The 21319-nt window shown below is 44.1% G+C and overlaps 1 protein-coding gene across 2 annotated transcripts in view; it reads right to left on the bottom strand.

The window, feature by feature from the left end:
• The window catches only part of ESRRG (estrogen related receptor gamma), a 460187-nt gene extending 439628 nt beyond the window's left edge, over positions 1 to 20559 (bottom strand). For both annotated transcript variants that reach the window (XM_036354663.1, XM_036354656.1), the window contains exon 1: positions 20381 to 20559. Coding sequence is in view for 1 of the 2 variants with exons in the window: in XM_036354656.1 (XP_036210549.1) it covers positions 20381 to 20382 (2 nt within the window). In the remaining variant the exon portion in view is untranslated. The remainder of the gene's footprint in view (positions 1 to 20380) is intronic.
• Between the last annotated feature and the right edge of the window lie 760 nt (positions 20560 to 21319).

The raw sequence follows: 21319 nt of genomic DNA, 5'->3' as shown, positions 1-21319 counted from the left end.
TCTCTGCTCCCAAACTTGGTCCAAGGTATCAAGTACCTGTAGGGTCATTAAGTCCCCAAAGCAAATTTAAACCAAAAATAAACAAGTGGGACTACATCACACTAACAAGGGTCTGCACAGCAAAAGACACAACCCACAAAATCAAAAGGCAACCATGGAATAAGAGAAAGGAGTTAAGGGGGGAGATAAAAAATAGATCAAAGGGGCAAAGCACTTTGTAACTGATAAAGGGCTATGTGAGAGTGCGATATTATTATCCTATCAGCAGCCTGGTCCCCAAGCAAGGCTTTGAAGCCACAGAATGGGAGTGTCCTGAAGTGGAGATTGAGGTAGGCAAGGGTCTTGAGCAGCAAGTGTTGAGTGGCACAGGGCACTGGGCTTGGTGAGAATTGGAAGAAAACAGTGACGTTCCCGTGTGATGAAAAGCAGCAGTTTTCCCATTCATAATACATGTCAGATCTGACATTTTGCAACAACAACAACAAAAAAACCAATTTCATAAACTCTACAATTTGAAATTCATCATAAAACTCTTCTTTACTGATGACCCTTCTATGGTGAGTAACAAATCTTGGGGAAAGTTCACATGACATCTTAGTCTCTAGGAAAGAGCTTTGGAAGAATCGTGGGTGAAGCATGGTTCCATGCGAATTCATTTGCATAAAGTGCAATAGCATCTAATTGCCAGTCCCAGTGACCCCCCTCATTTCTAAAGACCCCATCAGACCCACCTGCAAATTCAGTCCCATTCCAAGAGCAATGTCCATCCTGACCCCTAGTCACAGGTGATCCAAGAAGGCTAAATATGTCATTATCCCAGGGGTGGGCAAACTTTTTGACTCGAGGGCCACAATGGGTTCTAAAACTGGACCAGAGGGCCAGAACAAAAGCATGGATGGAGTGTTTGTGTGAACTAATATAAATTCAAAGTAAACATCATTACATGAAAGGGTACGGTCTTTTTTTTTTTTTTTTTAGTTTTATTCATTTCAAACGGGCCGGATCCAGCCCGCGGGCCGTAGTTTGCCCACGGCTGCATTATCCTCATTACTCTGGTCTGGTGCTGACTGGGTATGGAACTCCAGTAACTGAATTCCTTCTTCCTATCATCAAATCCCCATTTTTCTCTAACCATAACCCTCATAACCAATTACTTTATTATCATATGTTGCACTCCTAGTATGGTTCTGGCACATGTTAAGTGCTTTCTTATTTTAGCAGCCCTATAAACCCAAGAAGGTAGGCAGTATCTTATTTTTCAGAATATATAGAAGTTGGAGTTTAGAGAGATTAAATAACTTGGTCTGAGCCAGGAGTTAGTAAGTAGCGGGACCAAGATTTGGGTTGAGGTGTTTACCTCCTGAGCCTTAATCAGATGGACTCGCTCCTGAATGCTGGTCCATGCATGAGTCCTTCCTAAAGCCATAGTCGCTGCTCATTGGTCTTCCATGCACTCTGTAGCTGGTTGGAATAGCAATCACCTACCAGTCTCTGGACTCTCCTGATGTATAGGAGCATCTACCAGTCTCCATGGTAACAGATTCAGTGCACTGGTCTCCTGCTTAAACTTCCTGCTCATGGTGATCAGCCCAGTATCTGCCCCATCCTAGTAATCTCAGTGTCTCTGGCCTATGATTTGTAAGCATGTGAAGTTGGGCTGTGTCTCCTAGAGGGAATCTCCTTCACCTTATTTCACTTTCTAGATAAATAAAATAAACCTGAGGCCATATAATGATTATTTAAGAACTAAGTCCCAGGGACTGAATCAGATTGTGGTGAATTAGGTTGTCTGTGTAGAAATTAAACATGAATGCCCCATCCCAGACTGGCAACCAAAATGGTAGGCTTCATTGCTAAGAATAAAAAACCATGTTTTCTTCCAAAGACAAAAAAGAAATCCTGAGATTTAGTGGAAGTTTTTATATGCAATAATCTCTGAACAACAGTCAAACAATTTTCAAGCAAAGAAACCACTGTTCTGGAAGTAATGGTACTTGGGATCTAGATATGCAAGAGGTCAAAGGGGAGGTTCTGTGAGTGAAGAGCAGTATGAAGGTCAGACCTCCAGTCTGTTGACCCTCCCTGCTCCATCACAGCTCCAAAGCCCTTGGTTTATAACACACACATCACCACCTCCACTACCACCACCACCTGGCCTCGGTGTTTTAAGTTGTTTTTCTGTGCTTTTTAAAAGTCATTGTTATGACTAGTTCCTGAAAGTATTTAGTTAAGTATGAACTGGTTTGACAGTTTACCAAAGGCATAGGTTTTGCCTTAGGTACAGAATATAACAGAAGAAAAGTTCCCAGTTTCTAGAAGAAACAGCCTCACTTAGCAGGAGAAGGATTTTCTGAAACAAAAATTCCCTTAGCAATCTTCTTAGTAATATCAGCTATCCTGTTACACGTTGCTTGACTGGCCTGAAGTTTTGCTGACATGGGACATTGGCTTTGAATTTTGTTATCCTCCCCTTACAACCATGACCTGGTCTGCAGCCTTACTGCCTTAACCTTGACAACCTTCTTTGCTTGACTTTGAAATGCACCAAACTCACATCTCTCACTCTGAAGTGGAAGACACTGTAAAAATTACTGGCAAACAATAGATTTTGTCTAATGTTATGCTTTCACCACACTCTACATGCCTATCATGCTTTAAAAATTGGTCTCCTTCTCCCTCAGTTTACCACCTACTTGGAAAAGAGAAATTTAAGACAAAGACAGTTTAATCAGATCTGGATATATTGATTAAATTAATCACTGTCCTTATATGCATCTGTTTTGCAAGCTAAGAAGAGATATTAAAGAAAGAACTCAAACTTTCACTAATTTCCATATCCTCTGACCAATGTTAATGGTCTGGCTTAATCTCAGAAACCAAAAGGAAAAAACGGGGGTGGGGGGGTCGGATTTTGCCACTCTGTTAGGTTATATCAGAAAAATTAGAGATAAGTAAATAACAGTACAGTACACAAGTCTCCTTTTTCCAAGAACGCGTGATAAGGTCCCCCTTGCGCATGTTCACCAGATTTTGCATGGCTCCAACTTTTCTGCCTTGAATTAACAGCTTAGGTTGCAGTTTTTATTAGTAGTGACATCACCCAGCATTCAAACTACAACTCAACTCCTCATGTCTGAATTCAATGCCCGTGTTTCCTTGATAGAGAGTGATTTTGAGTCGTCTCCTTTGACGTGGGAGCTAAAACTTATGCATAGATATTGCACTTTTTCCTCCTTGGCCCTAGTTTGGAAAGTTTGTTGTATTAAGCAACAGACATCGGAAAAGGTTCAAGTTTTCCTTAACAGTTGCATTTAAATGCATCTACAAATATTTCATTGTAGACAGTGGGACTGGAAGTTCAAGGAGAAGTAACCTATCAGATATATGGTCTGTCTCTAGGCCCAAACTTAATGTTGAAATATATTTTTAAGACTCCCCTAAAATTCAGTATTAGCTACTTATGCACAAGGCCATCGTATTGCCTGCATACAATTATTTAAGATGTTATGCTTGGAAATAGTTAGATTTTTATGACTGCTGGGCCAGAGCCAACAATATATAATTTTATGCCATAAAATACCACCTTTTCCTTTGGCTGTGGAAATTTATATGTACATATTTATGTGCTTATATAGATAAAAAATCTTCATAAACAGAGTGGCGCATTTGAGGTGAACTCTATTTAAAGCATGCCACTCCTGACTCTGATAATATTATTGCTGTGACTAAAAAAATAAGTTCAGCACCTCCCCATCCCTTACCAAATCAAAAACAAACACCTCGAACTGGTATTCAACTCTCTCCACAGTTTTCAACACATTTTCCTGGCTTTTTGTCTTATTCTTTACCATACACATCTTAACCTATTCAAAAGAAACTAGGTAGAGTGATCACCCCCACCCCATAACCTCTCTGTTGCATTTCCTGGGCTCATCGTCCTGTTCTCTCTGCCCCAGCTTCACTGTCCTCCTTGCCCAAGCATGCCAGGTGTGCTCCTCCCGTGGCAGCTCTGACTTCGCTGTTACCCCCACCTGGAGTGCTCTTCCCCCAGACTTCCGTGGGGTTGGCTTCCTCACTTCCTTCAGGTCTGGAGTCAAAAGGCACTTTCTTCTCATGGATGCCTTCCCCATCCACCTGTTCTGATTTCCACCCTCCCAAACATTTCATAACCCCTCCCCTTTTCTTATTTTCATAGCACTTATAACCTTATATGCTATATATTTACCTCCTTATACTGTTCACTGTCTCTCCACTAGAACACAAGCTGCATTAGCCCACAGACTTTTGTACGTTTCATTCACTACTCAGCACAGTGTCTGATATATAACAGCTGTTTCTTGTAAATCTGATGAATGAATGAAGAAATGAATGGATGGATGAAGAAATGAATGAATGAATGAATGAATGAATGAACGAACTAATGAATTTATAGCAGCCTGATGTCCAATCCATGGACTATTTCTCAATGGTAATTTCTGGTATAAGTGGATACAGAGAGGAGGGAAGACTGAATGAAAGGTTTATTAATGTGTGTATTTTTCCAAGATCCTGATCTCACATTCAGCCTGTTAAAGTGTCTGGATTCTGTGTAGGTGTTCTAGATAAAATAGATTAAGACAGGCACTTTTCCATTTTATGGATATAAATATCTTAAATATCTTAAGAGGAATGGGTGAAGCCAACAGCACAGATAATGGCAATCACTGGCAGGTCCTCGCTCTGCTTGTCATCTCATTGGCAAGTTCCCAAGTCGAGTATAATGATTTGCTACTAATTCAAACCAAACTAATAACAAGCCATGATTTGCCTTATGTTTTTAAAGAAGTGAGCTAACTCCCATAGTACCTATTGGACTAATTTTATCCAAAAGCTGAGTGTTTTGACCTGAGGACACTTGCAGTATGACATGGTAACAGGTGGAATGAATACCATATTTTACAAACTTACGGGAATAGCAATTCCTCACAACCCTTTAGTGTTTTAACACCCACACTGTCAGAATATTCTTATTAAAGCCCAACATAGATGCTCTCTGTTATAATTTTGACATCATTCATTAAAAAACAGAAAATAGCCCTGACTGGTTTGGCCCAGTGGATAGAGCGTCGGCCTGCGGACTGAAGGGTTCCGGGTTCGATTCCGGTCAGGGGCACGTGCCTTGGTTGCGGGCAAATCCCCAGTGGGAGGTGTGCAGAAGGCAGCTGATCGGTGTTTCTCTCTCATCGATGTTTCTAACTCTCTATCCCTCTCCCCTCCTCTCTGTAAGAAAATCAATTAAAAAAATAAAAATAAAGCACAGAAAATAAAAGGAGACAGTCATCATGTCACTGAGAATGTGGCAACGAAGTTAGACATTTTCTAACAGAGAGTTACCAGTCTGCTTTCTCCCCACATCCTCGCCTCTTGCCCCCCCTTTGACTCTCCTTCCCAATGGTGTTTCTCCCTCTATCCACCCACTGGGTCAGTGTTAAGTATGGAATTGACAAGAACATCTAGTTCCAGATAGTTACAAACAAATTAGAAAATTGGGTACCTTAGAGATGGGATATGCCAGTGATGGCAAACCTATGACACGCGTGTCAGAGGTGACACACGAACTCATTTTTTTGGTAGATTTTTCTTTGTTAAATGGCATTTAAATATATAAAATAAATATCAAAAAATGTAAGTCTTTGTTTTACTATGGTTGCAAATATCAAAAAATTTCTATATGTGACACGGCACCAGAGTTAAGGTAGGGTTTTTCAAAATGCTGACATGCCGAGCTCAAAAGGTTCACCATCACTGGGATACGCCATAACCAAATAATTCTGGACAAATCAATCAACTTCATTAAGCTTCCATTTTCCTACCTGTATAATTTGGACTTAAAAACTTTTAACTTACAGGGGATGTAAAGTGTTTTAAATGTCATATTGATGATCGCTGTTACTATGTATAATAGAGAGAGAAACATGTCATAGCGATAAAAACACTGGCTCTGCGCTTTGTCGTTACTGGGTTCCAATCCTATTGTGTGCTACACAGCTCTGGCCCCTTGAAAGGCTGCACTGCCATTCTCAGCCTCAGTTTAGTTACAGAAAAGAAACAGATAACGGTGCTCCTTGGGATCGTGTGAGGATTAAATAAAATTAAATGATTCAAGAATTAAATGAAATTAAAGAATTAAGTAAAATATTTAAAAGTGCCCTCAATAAACAGTTGATATTATTATTTTTTAAAAAGAGGGAGCAGGAGCAGGAGAGAGAGAGAGGGAGAGGGAGAGAGAGAGAAACATCAATGATGAGAGAATCATTGATCACCTGCCTCCTGCACACCCCTGACTGGGCAATATTATTTTAATTGTCAATAAACCCATTTGCATGTCCAGACTAGTAAACTTTCCTTGGCTTTCTTTTCCAGAACTAAATTATCTTGAGGGTTTTTAACCTTCATTCAATGACATTGATATCTTCAACTTCTCTAGAATAATTTTTGATACTTGTGATGCTTTTAGAGAATATTTATAGAAAGCAGTCTCTAAAATAAGCCAGTTTAAAAGGCTAAGTAGGTAACAGGTATTTAATGCTTCATCAAAAAGTTCAAAATTCTTTACATTTGACCAAAAGTAGCACTGACCTTGCTTTCACAAATCTATCTTAGTCTCTGCAAAGCCCACATCTTAGGCATTTCCTATGCAATAATAGTAGCTAGAAATGATTTAGTGCTTACTCTGCATCAGGCCCTGTTCAAAGCATTTTCCCAACATCAATGCTGGTAATTCCAACAACCATATGTGGGAAGTATATTACTATCCTCATCTTAAATGTGGGGAAACTGAGAAACAGAACCAAGGCTATACCACTGGTAAGTGTCCATGGGAAGAAATGAAGCCAGGCAGTCTTGATTCTGCATCCTAGGCTCCTAACCACTCTACCAAAACTTCTTCATAAAACACGGACAACTCGAAGGCCTACATTCAGCATGGCCATCTTTGTGGCCTGAAGTTACTGGACAACTGTCAGATTCATCCTTTGCGCTGTGTAGACTCGGCCTCGGAGCCTGTCGCTATATTAGTCCTGCTTGCCACAGGAAGTCACAAAAATCAGTCTGATTGGGCCATCAGTCACATGATGCTCACTTCTAATTCTCATCATTAAGATCTACAAGAAGAAGTGTGGGTTCATTCAGGCCAACCACTATCCCCTCTGCTCACATTAGATAGGGATTATACAATCTTCCAAAGGAAGAGAATGAAGCGCTCTCTCTTTCTCTCTTTCTCTCTCTCTCTCTCTCTCTCTCTCTCTCTCTCTCTCTCTCTCTCTCTCACACACACACACACACACACACACACACACAAAAAAAAAAAAAAAAAACACATGAAGGTGGAAAAAAATACACACTCTGGCCTTGATTATCTGTATACTTCAAGCGGGGGTAAAAGAGGTATGGGGCCTTATAAATATCTATTTCAAATAAACCAATAAAGGGTGAAACTAAACCAGCAACATTCATTACTGTGCACAAACTAAATTCAAAAAAGGTCTTTCACAAGCCAAAGTTAAGTGCACTCTATCCTAAACAGGGCATTTATAGTGTTAGCTTTTTTCCACCACAGATAGTAGCTGTTAGTATAGTTAGAACTAAATTCAACAGATTCAAAATAATGTTCTATCATACTGACCCCAAGAAACAGTGGTAGCCCTTTAACATGAATTCCTTCACATCCATGCTGTGAAAATAACCCAGCAATAGACCAGGCAAATAGCTGAATCCCTCCCCAGATCTGCCCTAATGACTGAATGCTCACCTCCAATATGTGATGAAAAGAAAGAGAGGGATGCCCTGGCCAGTGTGGCTCAGGTGGTTGAGCATCGCCCTATGCACCGAGGAATTGCCAGTTCAATTCCTGGTCAGGGCACATGCCCCAGTTATAGGCTCAATCCCCATTAGTGCATGCAGGAGACAGCCAATCAATGTTTCTCACATCTATGTTATTCCTCTCTCTCCCCCTCTCTCTACAATCAATAAAAACATACAAAAAATAAATAAAAGAGAGGGAGAAAAGAAATAGGCAAGGTTACATTACTTTAGAATCTGCCAACCCTTTTCTTGTAGATTCATCCTAATTTTATTGAATCCTGCAACATGAGGTCCGAGTTTATCTTTATTGTATGATCTCTGCTTTTCCTGTAGCTTGGTTGCACTTAATTTACTTAGGAGAGAGTGTCCCTTGAGTAAACATTCAATGGTTTTTAAAATAACAGAAGCATTATTTGAAACAAAGGTTGGATTGGAAAGTAAATGTAAACTCAAGGTTTAATTACACGGTGTGTCATAATGTAACTCCTTAGCCAGAGACTTAAAACACTCTACAGTTGTGCCCCAACTTGCCTTTCCAGTGTTTTCTTGTACTTCCTACTGGTGAGGGAGAAATTGTGTGAGCTTTTGGGGTCAGTAAGATCGTTTATTCACAAACACTGGACAAATACTATGTGCAAATTACAGCCACAGGTGATGGGAATACAAAAATGAATAAGATTAATAAATAATAATAAAAATGCTGCTCCATTTCTTTGAGAAGCTCACATTCTAGTAAAGGGGAACAGACACAACCACAAAAGTAATTATAATCTGGTCTAGGTGAAGTAATAGAAATATGCTGAATATACAGTGAAATGACTGCTCCTAAATACCCACAAGGAACCTCAACATTCACTCTTCCAACTCATTTTCTTCTAGTGTTTCTTATCTTGACTATCCAGGAACACAGGGACCATCCTTGAGGCCTCATTCACCCTTAATGCCTCGATCACACTCATCTACCATATGTAATCCTAAATATGAATTATTTCATCTCCATGGTCACAACTCTAATTCAACCACCACCTTTGGGCCACCTTTACCCATATCAGTATATCTTACCTGAACTAACAAGTTTAGCATCATCCACTAGACTAACCCTCAAACTTTCTTCACACAGAAGATAAGATGAAATCTTTAAAAAAAATGTTGATCATATCTTCTCTATTTCATTGTATTGGCTTTCCATTCCTCTTAAAAGAAAGAGAAACTTCCTTAATGTGGCTTATGAGGTTCTTCAGAGTCTAGTCCCCACTTATTTCTACTGCCTCACCCTGTACCTCATTGCCTACCCCAAGCGCCCACCAAACCTGGTCTTTATTTAATCCCTTCATATATCCTAATAGGACTCAGGACATGCTACCCCAAAATATGTCCCTGGCCATACTTAGTATTTTAAGCTGAAGGAGTTTGTGAAAGTGGCAGAAACAGGAAGGACTCTCTGACCCTCCCCACCCTTCTCTCCTGTAGCAGTCAGGAGACCCTCATGGGAGAGGTGCTCTCTCTGTACCCAGAGGAAGGACCATTCTTGTCTCCAAGACAGAGGGACACCTAGAAGAGTCCAAATGGACAGGCTTTTCTCAGCTGAAAGTGAGGGAGGACTTCGGAGGACAATCATCATTCTAGCACAGAGGCTCTCAGATATTAGACCTCATCGCTTTAGGTACCCCTGCAAGCCATCTACCCACACTCGTGTGGCTCCCTAACTGGGTTCATGACCACATCATTCCCTCCCCTAACCCCCCCCTCCCCCCTCCCACCCTGGTGCCCAGAGACTAGGGTGGTCCACTTTGGTTTTTACTTATACCTTATGTTCCGTGGCCAGTCATTTTTTATCTCTTAACTATCCTTTGAGGCTGCCCACTGTACTAAATCCCCTCGACTGCTCTGGCTTGTGCCTCATCGCCTCCCATGCAGACTTGTAGGATGGCAGGCTAACTGGTCACCCTGTCTCCTATATGAACCTAGCAAGGACATCCTTCACACTACCAGGAGAGTGATTTTCCTAAAATGCAAATCTGATGATCATTTCACTCCCTTTTTACAACCCTTCAGTGATTTCCCATGGCAAAGGTCCAAATTGCTTTGCAGAGCACAAAAGGCCCTCTGTGGTTCTGTCCCTGAGTCTCTCCAGCCTCATTTCTGACACTTGACTATTCCCCTCCCCCAAGCAGATCACTCAGGCAGCTTTGGTTACATGGAGCTATGTCACACTGCTCTGTTCCTTTGTGTCTCTGCTCATGTGTTCCTTCTGCCTACCAAACGATGACATGTTTTTAAAGACCCAATACAGCTGACGACTCTTCTTCTGTGACATTACCCCAACTCTCCTCCAAGCAAAGTTTGTTGCTCTTTCCTTGTTATGTTTCCTTTTTTCCATGAATTTTGTGGAATATCTGTCCCTTTTAGGCATTGTGTTTAAGCACTGGGTGTGAGGAGCAGAGAGAGATATGGTCCCTATCCTTGTGGAGCTGAATGTCTAATGGTTAGGTCCTAACTTCTTTCCTGTTGGTTCCCCTTTTTCTCCATCCTAAATATACTTCTACTGTGTCCCAAAAAGGCTTTCTCTCTTCCCACTTCTGTGTCTTTACTCATGTTCTTGCCTTTATATACAACACCCTAAGCTCATTTCTTTTTTTTTCTGCTCTGATTCCACCTCTACCCATTAAAAAAAATATATGTTTTTACTGATTTTAGAGATAGAGGAATGGAGAAAGATAGAAACACTGATGACAGAGGATCATCATTTGGCTGCCTCCTACATGTCCCCTACCGGGGTTCAAACCCGAAACCCAGGCATGTGCTCTGACTAGGAATTGAACTGGTGACCTTTGGGTTCATAGGTTGACACTCAAGCACTGAGCCACACTGGCTGGGCCACCTTTACCCATTTTTAAAGACCAATCTCACAGCAATCTCCTGTACTCAGTATTTCTTAATTCCTCATGACCAGATTCAAGAACCCCATGGAACCACCATCTCCGTGCTTTTAACTTATTTAGCACTTACCAGATATTTCTTTGGTGTTGTAACAATATATGTCCTTACCCTTCCTGACTACCTTTGAACCTAAGTTGTAAGCTCCCTGAAGACAGTAACTGCATTAACTCCTATTGTTCAAAGAGATGAGCAGAGGTAGCTGAATTTAGACTTTGAATGGAAGAGACCAACACTTAGTGATTCGACACCTCCTAACAAAGAATGAAAAGGTGAAGACTCTTGTACGGTGACATTTCTTTATTTCACTTTGTATATCCCTGAGCAAGCATGGTTGGTAAGACCTGCTTATGAATAAAGCATGTACTTAACAAACAATAAAGCAACGTATTCTTAAACATTATGATAACCAAGAAAAACAAACAGCTTTGAAGAGGCTTCTTCAAGAACTCGCAGGGCAGGAATCGAGGTGGTGATGTGGCTGCTCTCTGGGTAATTTGATAACTGTCAACAACCCAACTATTTAAATCCATCTATCAGGGGAACACACGCCTCTGAGTTATCTGTGTGGTTGCCAAGTCACTTTGTTCTGTTTAGAGAAAGCCACTGAAGAAAAGACGAAGAACAAAGGAAGAACCTAGGAGTAGTTGGACTTGGCCAACCCACTGAAAATGCCTATATCTTCCTTTTCCCCACAACCTTCTTCATAAAAGTAGGCAATGCACAGACAGGAAGTACGTTTTAGCAAATAATCATATTACAAACACCTAGCCAAAGGCTGGTGTCCCTCAGATAATACATAGCCTTCCGTGTGGGGGGACTGACATGGGTCCCCCACTAAGATGTTCAACACACACCAAATGAGCCCCGATGGCCTCATATGTGTGGAGGATCCTGAAACAATTATTCCTCCTTAACAGCCGAGAAACCAGAGACACACCCAGGATCCCCTCCATGTTCAAGTTCACACCAATCCAACCTCTGAAGACAGCCCGGACACCAGTTATTTAAAGTCAGAGCAAACCTACCCTGGGGGTAGAGATGCAGTGGGATTTCCTTTTTATAATACACCCCACATGTACACCAGGGCTGCAGATGCGGGCCATCCATGGACATAGGGCCCCACAGAATACGCTTGATAAAGCTATGTGATAAAAACATCTTACTTCTACAGAATACCACAAATAAGACAACTTCCCCAAATGCATCGACCCCTATGAATCTCTTATTGAAACCCCAATTTGTAAGAGAACTATTAAGAGTGCATTGGCATTTATTGTTCTCCCTATGCTTCTCGGTCTATCTTTTCTTCGTGTCAAATTAACCTAATCAAATATTTTCAGATTTTTTTTTTTAGTATTGAGACCAGCTATGCTTAAAATTTAGTGTGTATAAAAAGCTTTGGAGAGAACTATTAACATGATGAGTCCTAGGAATTCAGTATTTCTAGAGCAGGGCCAAGGACTCTGCATTGTACACACATATCCCAGGCCATTCTGCTGTAGGTGTTCAGGTGGAACCCACTCTCTGAAATGCTGATCAAGAGACGTCGTAGAAGAGGAGCCCTTGACGTGATATCAAAAGCTTGGGCTCAAGGCTGGGATCTGCACCCTCACTACTTGTGAGGTCAAGGGCAGTAATCTCTAACCTCACTTTCCATCCCTGTGGGGTTCATAAATGGTCTCTTATCCTACCCACTAGCTAGCTACCTCTCTATCCACATCGTAGGTTTGTATAATGAGAAAGCATTTGTAAAATCTGCCCCAAACCCTAGCAGGTACTTGATACACACTGTGCAATGAATCATTAAACTCAGAGCTATTTTAGTTCGACACACGAAGGGTTTCTGCTGATTATTTAAAAACATGGAAACCAGGAGTGGACCCATTGTGCTGGGCTCATCCATGCCAATCAGTCAGGTGATCTGTTCCACAGAACATCTGGCTCGAACTCATGACACAGTATTGGCCAAATCGTAGAGAGGGCCAAGCTATGTGGCATTGGCCACTACACACCGAGTGTTACAGTATTTCATCTGCTTGGTACCAGGCCTTCAAAAAATGGATTCTTCCCTTTGGAGTGGGCAAATCTCTGGAGTAAATGCTTTGGTTACCATCTGTATCTTTACAAAAGTAAGGTTCTTGTGTATCAAGCATCCTCATTAATAATAATTAACCTCTGTTCAAAAATTGGGATGACAGCTGAGCATGTGGCTTGTGCAGGAGGTCTGCACATGGACACTTAGAACGTGTCAAGGGAGTTGCCCAATAGTACACCCCATAAAATGACAGATGCAGAATCTACCCAAGACTTCTGATGGGTGGAATGAGAGACGTCTAATCAGTGTTCACCATAAGCCTTCTTACTCAATAGCCAAATAATTAAATAAGATGAAGATCTGATTCAACCATTGTTTGGTTATTTTTTAATTCATAAATCAATTGCCCCAAAACAGCCAATTTGAGAGAACAGGCAAAGCCTTTACATCCAATACTGTCCATTTATAGTCTTACTGCTTTCCTAATTTTTGTTTTGTCACATATTTTGCAATGATTTAGTTTCTCTTGTGCCTGACTCCAAGATCTTTCTCCCAGGAACCTTACAAGTATATCAGCTGACACACAGGCCTGTGTGTGGCTGGGTTAGACATGGCTAAGTGAGGGACGCCCTGTCAACCTTTCCATCTTCCTGGTTGTTGTTGGTTTAAAGCAGATCCTTAATGTTATTTAAACATGGGAGGCTATTTGAAATTTCTTGGTAGATGAATTTGATAGTGATAATTTAAAAACACACACTCAACTATTGTCATCTTGAGATAAAAGATCGCATTCACCTGGGGTGACAACTTATCTGAATAACCTAGGGCTTCTTCGAGGTCAAAGTTAAGGTAACACTAGCCGTTTCCTTTTCTTGAACAACAGCAAAACCCTTAGGTAGTCCCTGATAATCTGTATTTGATAAAGTCGTCATCTGGACATTACAAAAGTCTTTTCTCTTTTTAAAGTTTGGCACTTTAATGTTTTGTTTTGTGTTTAATCTGATGAATGATTAAAACAACTACTGTTAAACTGGACTTTATCAAAAATAAAAAATTTTCATGAACTGTAGGGCATTATCAAGACAGTGAAAAATCCAGAGACTGGGAGAAAATATAAATATTTGCAATCACATATCTGATAAAGGTCCAATCTTCAATTCAACAATGAAAATATAAACAACCCAATTAAACAATCGGCAAAGACCATGAAGAGACATTTCTCCAAAGGAGATATTTAAATGCCCAATAAGCACACAAAAGGATGCTTTGCATCATTAGTCATTCAAAATACACAAACAAAACCACAGGGCAGTACCTCTTACATCCACTAGTATGGCTATAATTTTTTTAATGGAAAATAAAATAAATGCTGGCAAAGATGTGGAGAAGTCAGAACCCCCACACATATGGTTATAAAACGGTACAGCCACTGTGGAAAGCAGTATGGTGATTCCTCAAACAGTTAAACATAGAGTTATGATTTTACCCAGCAATTCCACTCCTAGGAAGATAACCAATAGATCTGAAAATGTATGCTCAAACAAGACCTATACATGGATGTTCCTAGCAGCCTTATTCATAATAGCCCAAAAAGTAGAAAAAAAAAACAAAACCCAAATGTCTATCAACTGAGGAGTATATAAACAAAAGGTGATATATCCATAAAATTGCATATTACTCAGCCATCATAAATATGAGAAATGAAGTCATGACATATATTACAACAGGAATGACCCTTGATAATATTATGCTGAGTGAAAGACACCAGACGCAAAAAGCCAAATGTTAAATTATTTAAGTTATCAAGTATCCAGAACAGGCAAACCATGGGGAATGACTGCTTAATGGTACAGGGTTTCCTTTGGGGATGACAACATTATGGACTTAAGTGGTGGTGATGGTTACACATCATTGTGAATGTAGTAAAAAGCCATTCACACCATAGGCCTTCAAATGGTTTAAATGCCAAATTTTGTAGTATCTGGAATTATACCATATTCAAAAAAAGTAAAATAATACCAGCTTAAACCTCAAGTAGGGAAAGCAAGAAGCTTCTTCTTCCCATGCTAAGTAGCGTCACACAGCATATCTCCCAGCTGATCCTAAGCAGTGAAATGCCACCTTTAGGAGGTGCATGGCTGGCTGACAAGTTGTCCCTATTCCCTTTATTTCATGGGGTCATTTATCATTAGGCCTTTGCTCTTCAATGCATTTTCGGCTTGTCACATTGCCAGCCAAAAGTTCAACTTTTCTGATGTTACATCTCATCTCCCCTTCCAAACATTTCTTGTCAACAGTCTAGCCCAGTGGTCGGCAAACTGTGGCTCGGCAAACCACGGCTCGCGAGCCACATGTGGCTCTTTGGCCCCTTGAGTGTGGCTCTTCCACAAAATACCGGCTCTTCCACAAAATACCGACTTCTGCGCATGGACCACCAAGTTTCAATCGCACTGTATGTGTGCGCCCGCACGTGGTATTTTGTGGAAGAGCCACACTCAAGGGGCCAAAGAGCCACATGTGGCTCACGAGCCGCGGTTTGCTGACCATGGGCATCACTGGTGAATGAATACCTTGAGATCCTTCTCCCTTCCAAAGGATAGTACATGTTTATTTTTAAATAATAGATTATTGATAACTCTGTGTGAGGAGGGATAGGATTTGTCATAAATCAGTCATTTGAATCGTCCCTTCATTTACATAAGCAAACAGGAAACTATGATATATCTGATAGAATAAGCCAGTCAGAGGAAGACAAGTACCATGTGATCTCACTTACATGTGGAATCTAATGAACAAAATAAACTGATGAACAAAATGAACTGATGAACAAAAATGAAAGAGGCATGGAGACTTGGAATAGACCGACAGCTGTCAGAGGGGAGGGGAATGGATGGATGAAAAAAGGCAAAGAGATTAGCCAAAAAACATATATACATAACACACAGACACAGACTATGGTGTGAGGACGGCCAGAGGAAAAGGGGGTGGGGGCTGGCTGAAGGTAGGTAAAGAGGGGCAAATGGGGACTGAATGAGGCTTTGCTTGGGGCAATGGGCACAGGGTGCAGTGGGCAGATGGTGTTTTATTGTACACTTGAAACCTGTATAATTTTGTGAACCAATATTACCCCAATAAATTCTATTTTTAAAAAAAGAAAAAGAAAGAACACTGGAGGAAAACTAATTATTCAATAAGCCTCCCCCCAAACAAAGACATATTTCCTCCTGAAAATAAATGTCTTTTTAATTACGATAATCTTAACAGAGGTTATATACATGGGTCACTACTAAAATGTTAACAATAAAACAGAGGCTATATAAATGGGTCTGTAGAATATACTCTATGCTTCAACCTTAATTTTTCTGGGCTGCAAAATTGCCTGCCAACCAGGTTATACAAAGGCAAATGTTGAAAACGGTTTACATTTGGAAAACATCTCATTTGAACATGTACTTGTTAAGCGGTTGATGGCAGATTCGGTTACACCAGAGGACCTAATCCTAAACAAGCATGCCGAAGGTAATGGAAAGTTCTGATCATAAATCTAGTTGGCGATGAATTTCAAAGATACAATGTCCTGAAATTATATTATATACCCGAGTTCCTTTTTCTAAATCTCAAAGACAATTTCTACATAAAAAGTCATGTTTATCTTTTATGACGTGTCTATTTAAATGTTCATATGACCAAGTTTATCCCAAACAGGCAGAAAGAAAAAAAAATCAAATATTTGAATAATTCCGGTTTAAAAAAATGACACTCACTTTCGTCTCAAGTATGTGTCTCGGTTAGGTGAAAGCAGGGGTGGTTTTAGCTAGAACTATCTGGAGAATTGCAGAGCAAATAATCCTGTCCCATGAGGCTGCCCTATCTGGCTCATGCCCTGTTATTGTAAGGAAACTTGAGAAATACTGAAACCAACCTGTTGAAGGTGAACAAGAACTTGATGAAAATAAACGCTTGTGCAGTGTTTCAAGTCAGAGTCAAGTCAGGTAGAAGCATGCACAGAAGACTTAGCAGGTAGCACCTGTATTCAATGGCCAGGTTCGAAAGATGCCCGGCCCAGTGTATACATCTGAACATGCGTGAAAATACTCACAGAAGCTGAGGACTCGATTACTTCTCTTTAGGGGAAAATGGAGTTTCATCGGTGAGACATATAAGGAAAGCGTGGGCATTCCTTTTCTAACAGAGTCACTGTTCTTTTCTGGGTTCTCCCTCATTCCCTCCCTTTCAGGCCTCAGCTCTTTGCCCAGATATGCTATAAACTTAATCATGAAATGAGATCCTGGAAGGAGACTGTACTCAGCTCCTTCAAGCTCTCACTTCTCAGGAAGGGAAGTCTCTATAAGGACACGCAGCTTAGGAATCAGCCCACAGCTGGAAGATTGAGGGGGTATGGAAGGCAATTGCTCCAGCTTTCAGAAAAGTGGCCATTGTCTTTTCCTGCCATACACACCAGCAGAGCAATTCTTTTCCAAGCCAGAGGTCCAGCTGGGGAAAGGGCGAGGGGTGACGGGGTTGCTTCTCATGCCATCTTAGTCCCCTGATGGCCCAGCCACACTGCAGAGAGGACAGCATGGGGGCCAAGGGGGTGGAGGTGAGGCTTGAGAAGACAGGGACTCGCTCATGCACCTCTCTTGGTCTGGGGTGGTTCAAGCTGATCACCCCATCCCTGGTGACACAGCAGCTCAAAACGAAAAGCGCGACTTAGGGCCGGTCAGGTGTTTATGCTGATTCTTCCTAAAACGGTGACCCCTGTTTACAGCCATAACCTCATTAAGTTTACAGCATCAAAGAAGAGCAGGGCCCGCTCACAGGTGGCACAGGTGGCCGCTTCTGCCCAACTCTCCTGCACTGTGTACCTCTCATCCCTCTTCTCGGGGCTTCTAGACAGTCACAGACCTGAAGGATTTGTAAAAGGACAGTCCCTTGTCCTGCCACTTGCCCGAGTGTCTTGAAAATAGAAGCTATTTTGGAGAGAGTTGGGAGTTTCTCTCCCTTGCACTAGTTCATTTGGAAACAAACAGGCCCCCTTTCTCTGCCCTCTTCTCCTTCCATACATACCAAGTGAGTTCCCTAGATTTGTCTGGATGGTGGGATGTCATCTTTACTCACACCGAGGAAGGGACTGCAAGGTGCTCCCACCGAGAGTCCCACCTGCAGGTAAAGCCCCAGAGTGGCCGGAGGCCAGGCAGTAGGACACTAAGGACAGAACAGAAAGAACCTGCTGGCAGGAGGGAGGACCGGAAGGGTGGGGGTGGGGCACAGCAGGGTTGAGAGCAGCAGAGGTGTGGAGAGCTACCCAGAGCTCCAGGCAAGTGCATTTGCTTTCACTGAGCCCAGGAAGCTCCCAAGTTCTAAGATCCCACCAGAGACTAGCAGATGCCTAAAAGCAGAGCGACCTAAGGGAGCACCAAGTGCCCAGCCTGGCTCCCTGCGCCCACCTCCCAGCCCGATGCCAGGCTGAACAGAATCTCTTGCAGGGGGTGCAGAGGGGGCCCTAGGCCTTCTGGGGTCTTTGACCAGCTCCTGAATGAAGCCTGGGGTAGAAGGGGGGAGTGGGGGGGGAGACAGGTGTTTGCACGTGGCTGGGGGGTCTGGAACTGGGGATCTGAGAAGCAAGTTAGTTCATGTGCCCCGACAGGCATCCACTACCCGCCATGGCCAGAGAACTTGGGGAAGGCTTTGTTCTTGGGCAAATTCCATGGCTCCGAAAACACCATTTTCCTCTCAAGGGGGACAAGGAGGAAAAAGTTAGCTAGAGGTCATTCTTTTTTTTTTTTTTTACCAACCTTTCCTTTTACCTCATTTACCATCTTTTCCCTCATTTCCTCTTAACTTACATCTTTTTTTTTTACTCCTTCTCTCCTTCCTTCCTTTTCTTCCTCTTGGGATTTACTAAAAGACTACATGCTCAGACTAACACCTGGCAAGAGAGCTGAGAGGCATTTACTGTCAGGGAACAGGGGTGGGGGAGGGAGTTCTGACATTCCTGGATCCCTGCCTCCTGTTTGGGGCTATAGAGCTGAACTAAGACCAACATCTGCTCATAACCCCGCGTGCAGCCCAGGGATGGGAGCAGAAACTTGCTTCTGCTTTGAACTTGGCAGCTGAATGTTTGAAAGCCCGTTGGTGCCATGGGGATGAGAATCTGGACAGCTCTGGGCCAGGTAGGAGCGGCCCCATCCCATCAGAACCAGACTCCCCCAGTAGTGTGAGCTCGGGAGTGAAGCAGACCCCTCCCTGGATGCTGGATGCTGGATGCTGTGACTGGAACGAGGTGCTCACACCCCAGAAAGGAAGGCCCCCCTCTCTGGGGCACTGAGACCGACCATGCTGGGTCTTCCCTCCCCACCAGTCTACCCACAGCGGCAACTGGGCGCTTGGGGAATTCCAACTGCGACATCCACTCTGAGAAGAGACACTGGTGGCGGGTAAGAAGTTAATCTGGGGATGGTACAGGGCCCCGCGCACGCGCCAGGTCGCAGTTCTCTACCTCCACCTTGGGGCTCTGCTCTTCTGCCAAAACGCTTCCAAGTCCCGGGTTATTTTCAATTGCAGTCTTCTCTGGTCCCTTCCCAAATGTCCTGCCTCGACTCTGGGGGAAAGGGTGGTTTGAACCACCTTGCGCGCCTTTCAGGCCCCGCGAAAATGCCTGCCTGGCCGCCGCAGAAGGGCGCGCACAGCCCTTTCGCATGCACTCCACTGACGCGCGCACCAGAGCGCACCCCTCGCTCGGTTCCGGAACCTGCCAATAGCCTGCCCTGCTGCCCGCCGCTTTGAGGTCTCAGTGCCAAAACACAGCAGTGTCATCTAAGGCTCTGCCACTCGGAAAAGGAGGCCAAGGTCAAGGCCCCGGACCGCCGCGATTCGCTCGCACCTTTGCCATCTCCGCAAGCGCGTCCTGCTCGAAGCGGCTCTGGGAAAAGGCGCAAATTTAGGAACCTGGCCCTCTTTCCCGGCCAGCTTCAGCCCACGCCTGCGTCTCCCTCTCCTCTCCACCCAGGGCGGAGCTGAGCTTCTGATGGAGACATCTGTCCCTGCACCGCAGAGGGCTGGCCCCAGATGGCGAGGCTTCCAGCCCTGCCTTCCCTGCCCGTAGATGGTGCCAGGGCAGAAGGAAAGATCTCTGCAAATGCGCCCGCCCTCCTCCCCCAGGTCAGGGCCAGGCTCCAGGCCCCCGCCCCCCCCCCCCCCCGCCCCCAGCCACCAGCCCCCAGCCCCGCAGTTTTCTTTCGGAAACACACAAGCCCGGGCCCACCCCGCCTCCTACGTAAATGCCAGTCTGGTCTCTTTCTGTGACCAGATGCAAACTCCACTGCAAGTTGAGAGCAGGAGGGTTTCAGGCGCACGGAAATAGGGAACGCCAAGGGAGAGATCAAAGAGGGAGGGAAAAGAAAGGAGCTGGAGGTCAGTGGGTTAGAGGGGCAGAGGGACAGGTCGAGGCCAGCCTCGGGGGCGTGGATGGCCGCGGGCTGGCTGCGCCTCCCCAGTGTCCACCAGCCCGCGTGGGCGGAGCAGAGCGGAGGGGAGAGGCGAGAGGGGTCAGTGCGGACTCACATGGTCGGACTGGTGGGTCCTTTTGGGGCTCCCCGCGATCTTCTCCCCGGCTGCCCGCGGTGTGTGGGCAGAAACAAAACCAAGTCAGTCGCAGGACACTGTCCAGAGGCACCGAGGGGCCGCGGGGACGGCTCTCACTTCTCACCGGGAAGCGGCGCGGAGACTCCAGCGGCCTCGCGGACTCTGGCGGCTGGCTGAGTGTAGCCTATAAATAGCCAACTTTTAGGCGGAATCAACTAACAAATGAGAGGAGAGGGCGTGCATGTGCGCGGGATCCCCTTTTCTGATCCACCCTAACACCACCGTCCCGCTCTCCCAGCAGGATTTGGGAAGGGACCACCCAGAGGGCTGGGATGTCACTGTATTAGGATTTACAGTTTAGTTATGTTTTGCAGGGGCTGGCACTCTGCACCTGGACCCTCCCCATCCATTTACCTGGGCTCCTCTACGCCCCACTGACACCCCCATGCGGGCATGGCACTGCCTCAGCAGGCAGGAGGGGCAAAGACCCAGGAGAGCTGCGGGCTCCGAGGCTGGGCTGCAGGGGCGAGGAGGCAGAGGGGGGCACGCAACTGGCTTTCCCCTGTGATTCCGGGAGCCAGCAACCAAGGGGAAGTGGGAAGCTGCCAGGATTTGGGGTTTTCTTCAACATCCAGGACGGAAATAGAGGTAGCCCTGAGTTAATGGGAAGACAGAAGGCTCGAGGGAGTTCCCGAGTGCGGGGGTCCTTTCCCAGGGGCAACAGCAACCCTCCAGGGCCAGCAAATGCCCCTCTCAGCAACTGGATTTGGACCTCGGGCCCTACCTAGCCTGAAGAGCGAGGGCGCACATCAGGGTGTCCCCGCTAGCCAAGGGGCCACCAGCTCTCCCTCTGCCTGGAAAGCGTGTCCTGCCGGATGGTGCCCTGGGACCTCCTCACCAGCCCCCCAGGGCCAACCC

This window comes from Myotis myotis, unplaced genomic scaffold, assembly GCF_014108235.1.
Source record: "Myotis myotis isolate mMyoMyo1 unplaced genomic scaffold, mMyoMyo1.p scaffold_m19_p_21, whole genome shotgun sequence".
NCBI classification, from domain to species: Eukaryota; Metazoa; Chordata; class Mammalia; order Chiroptera; family Vespertilionidae; genus Myotis; species Myotis myotis.
Note: the sequence above shows the minus strand (reverse complement) of the source record. Positions and strands in the feature narration are given on the sequence as shown.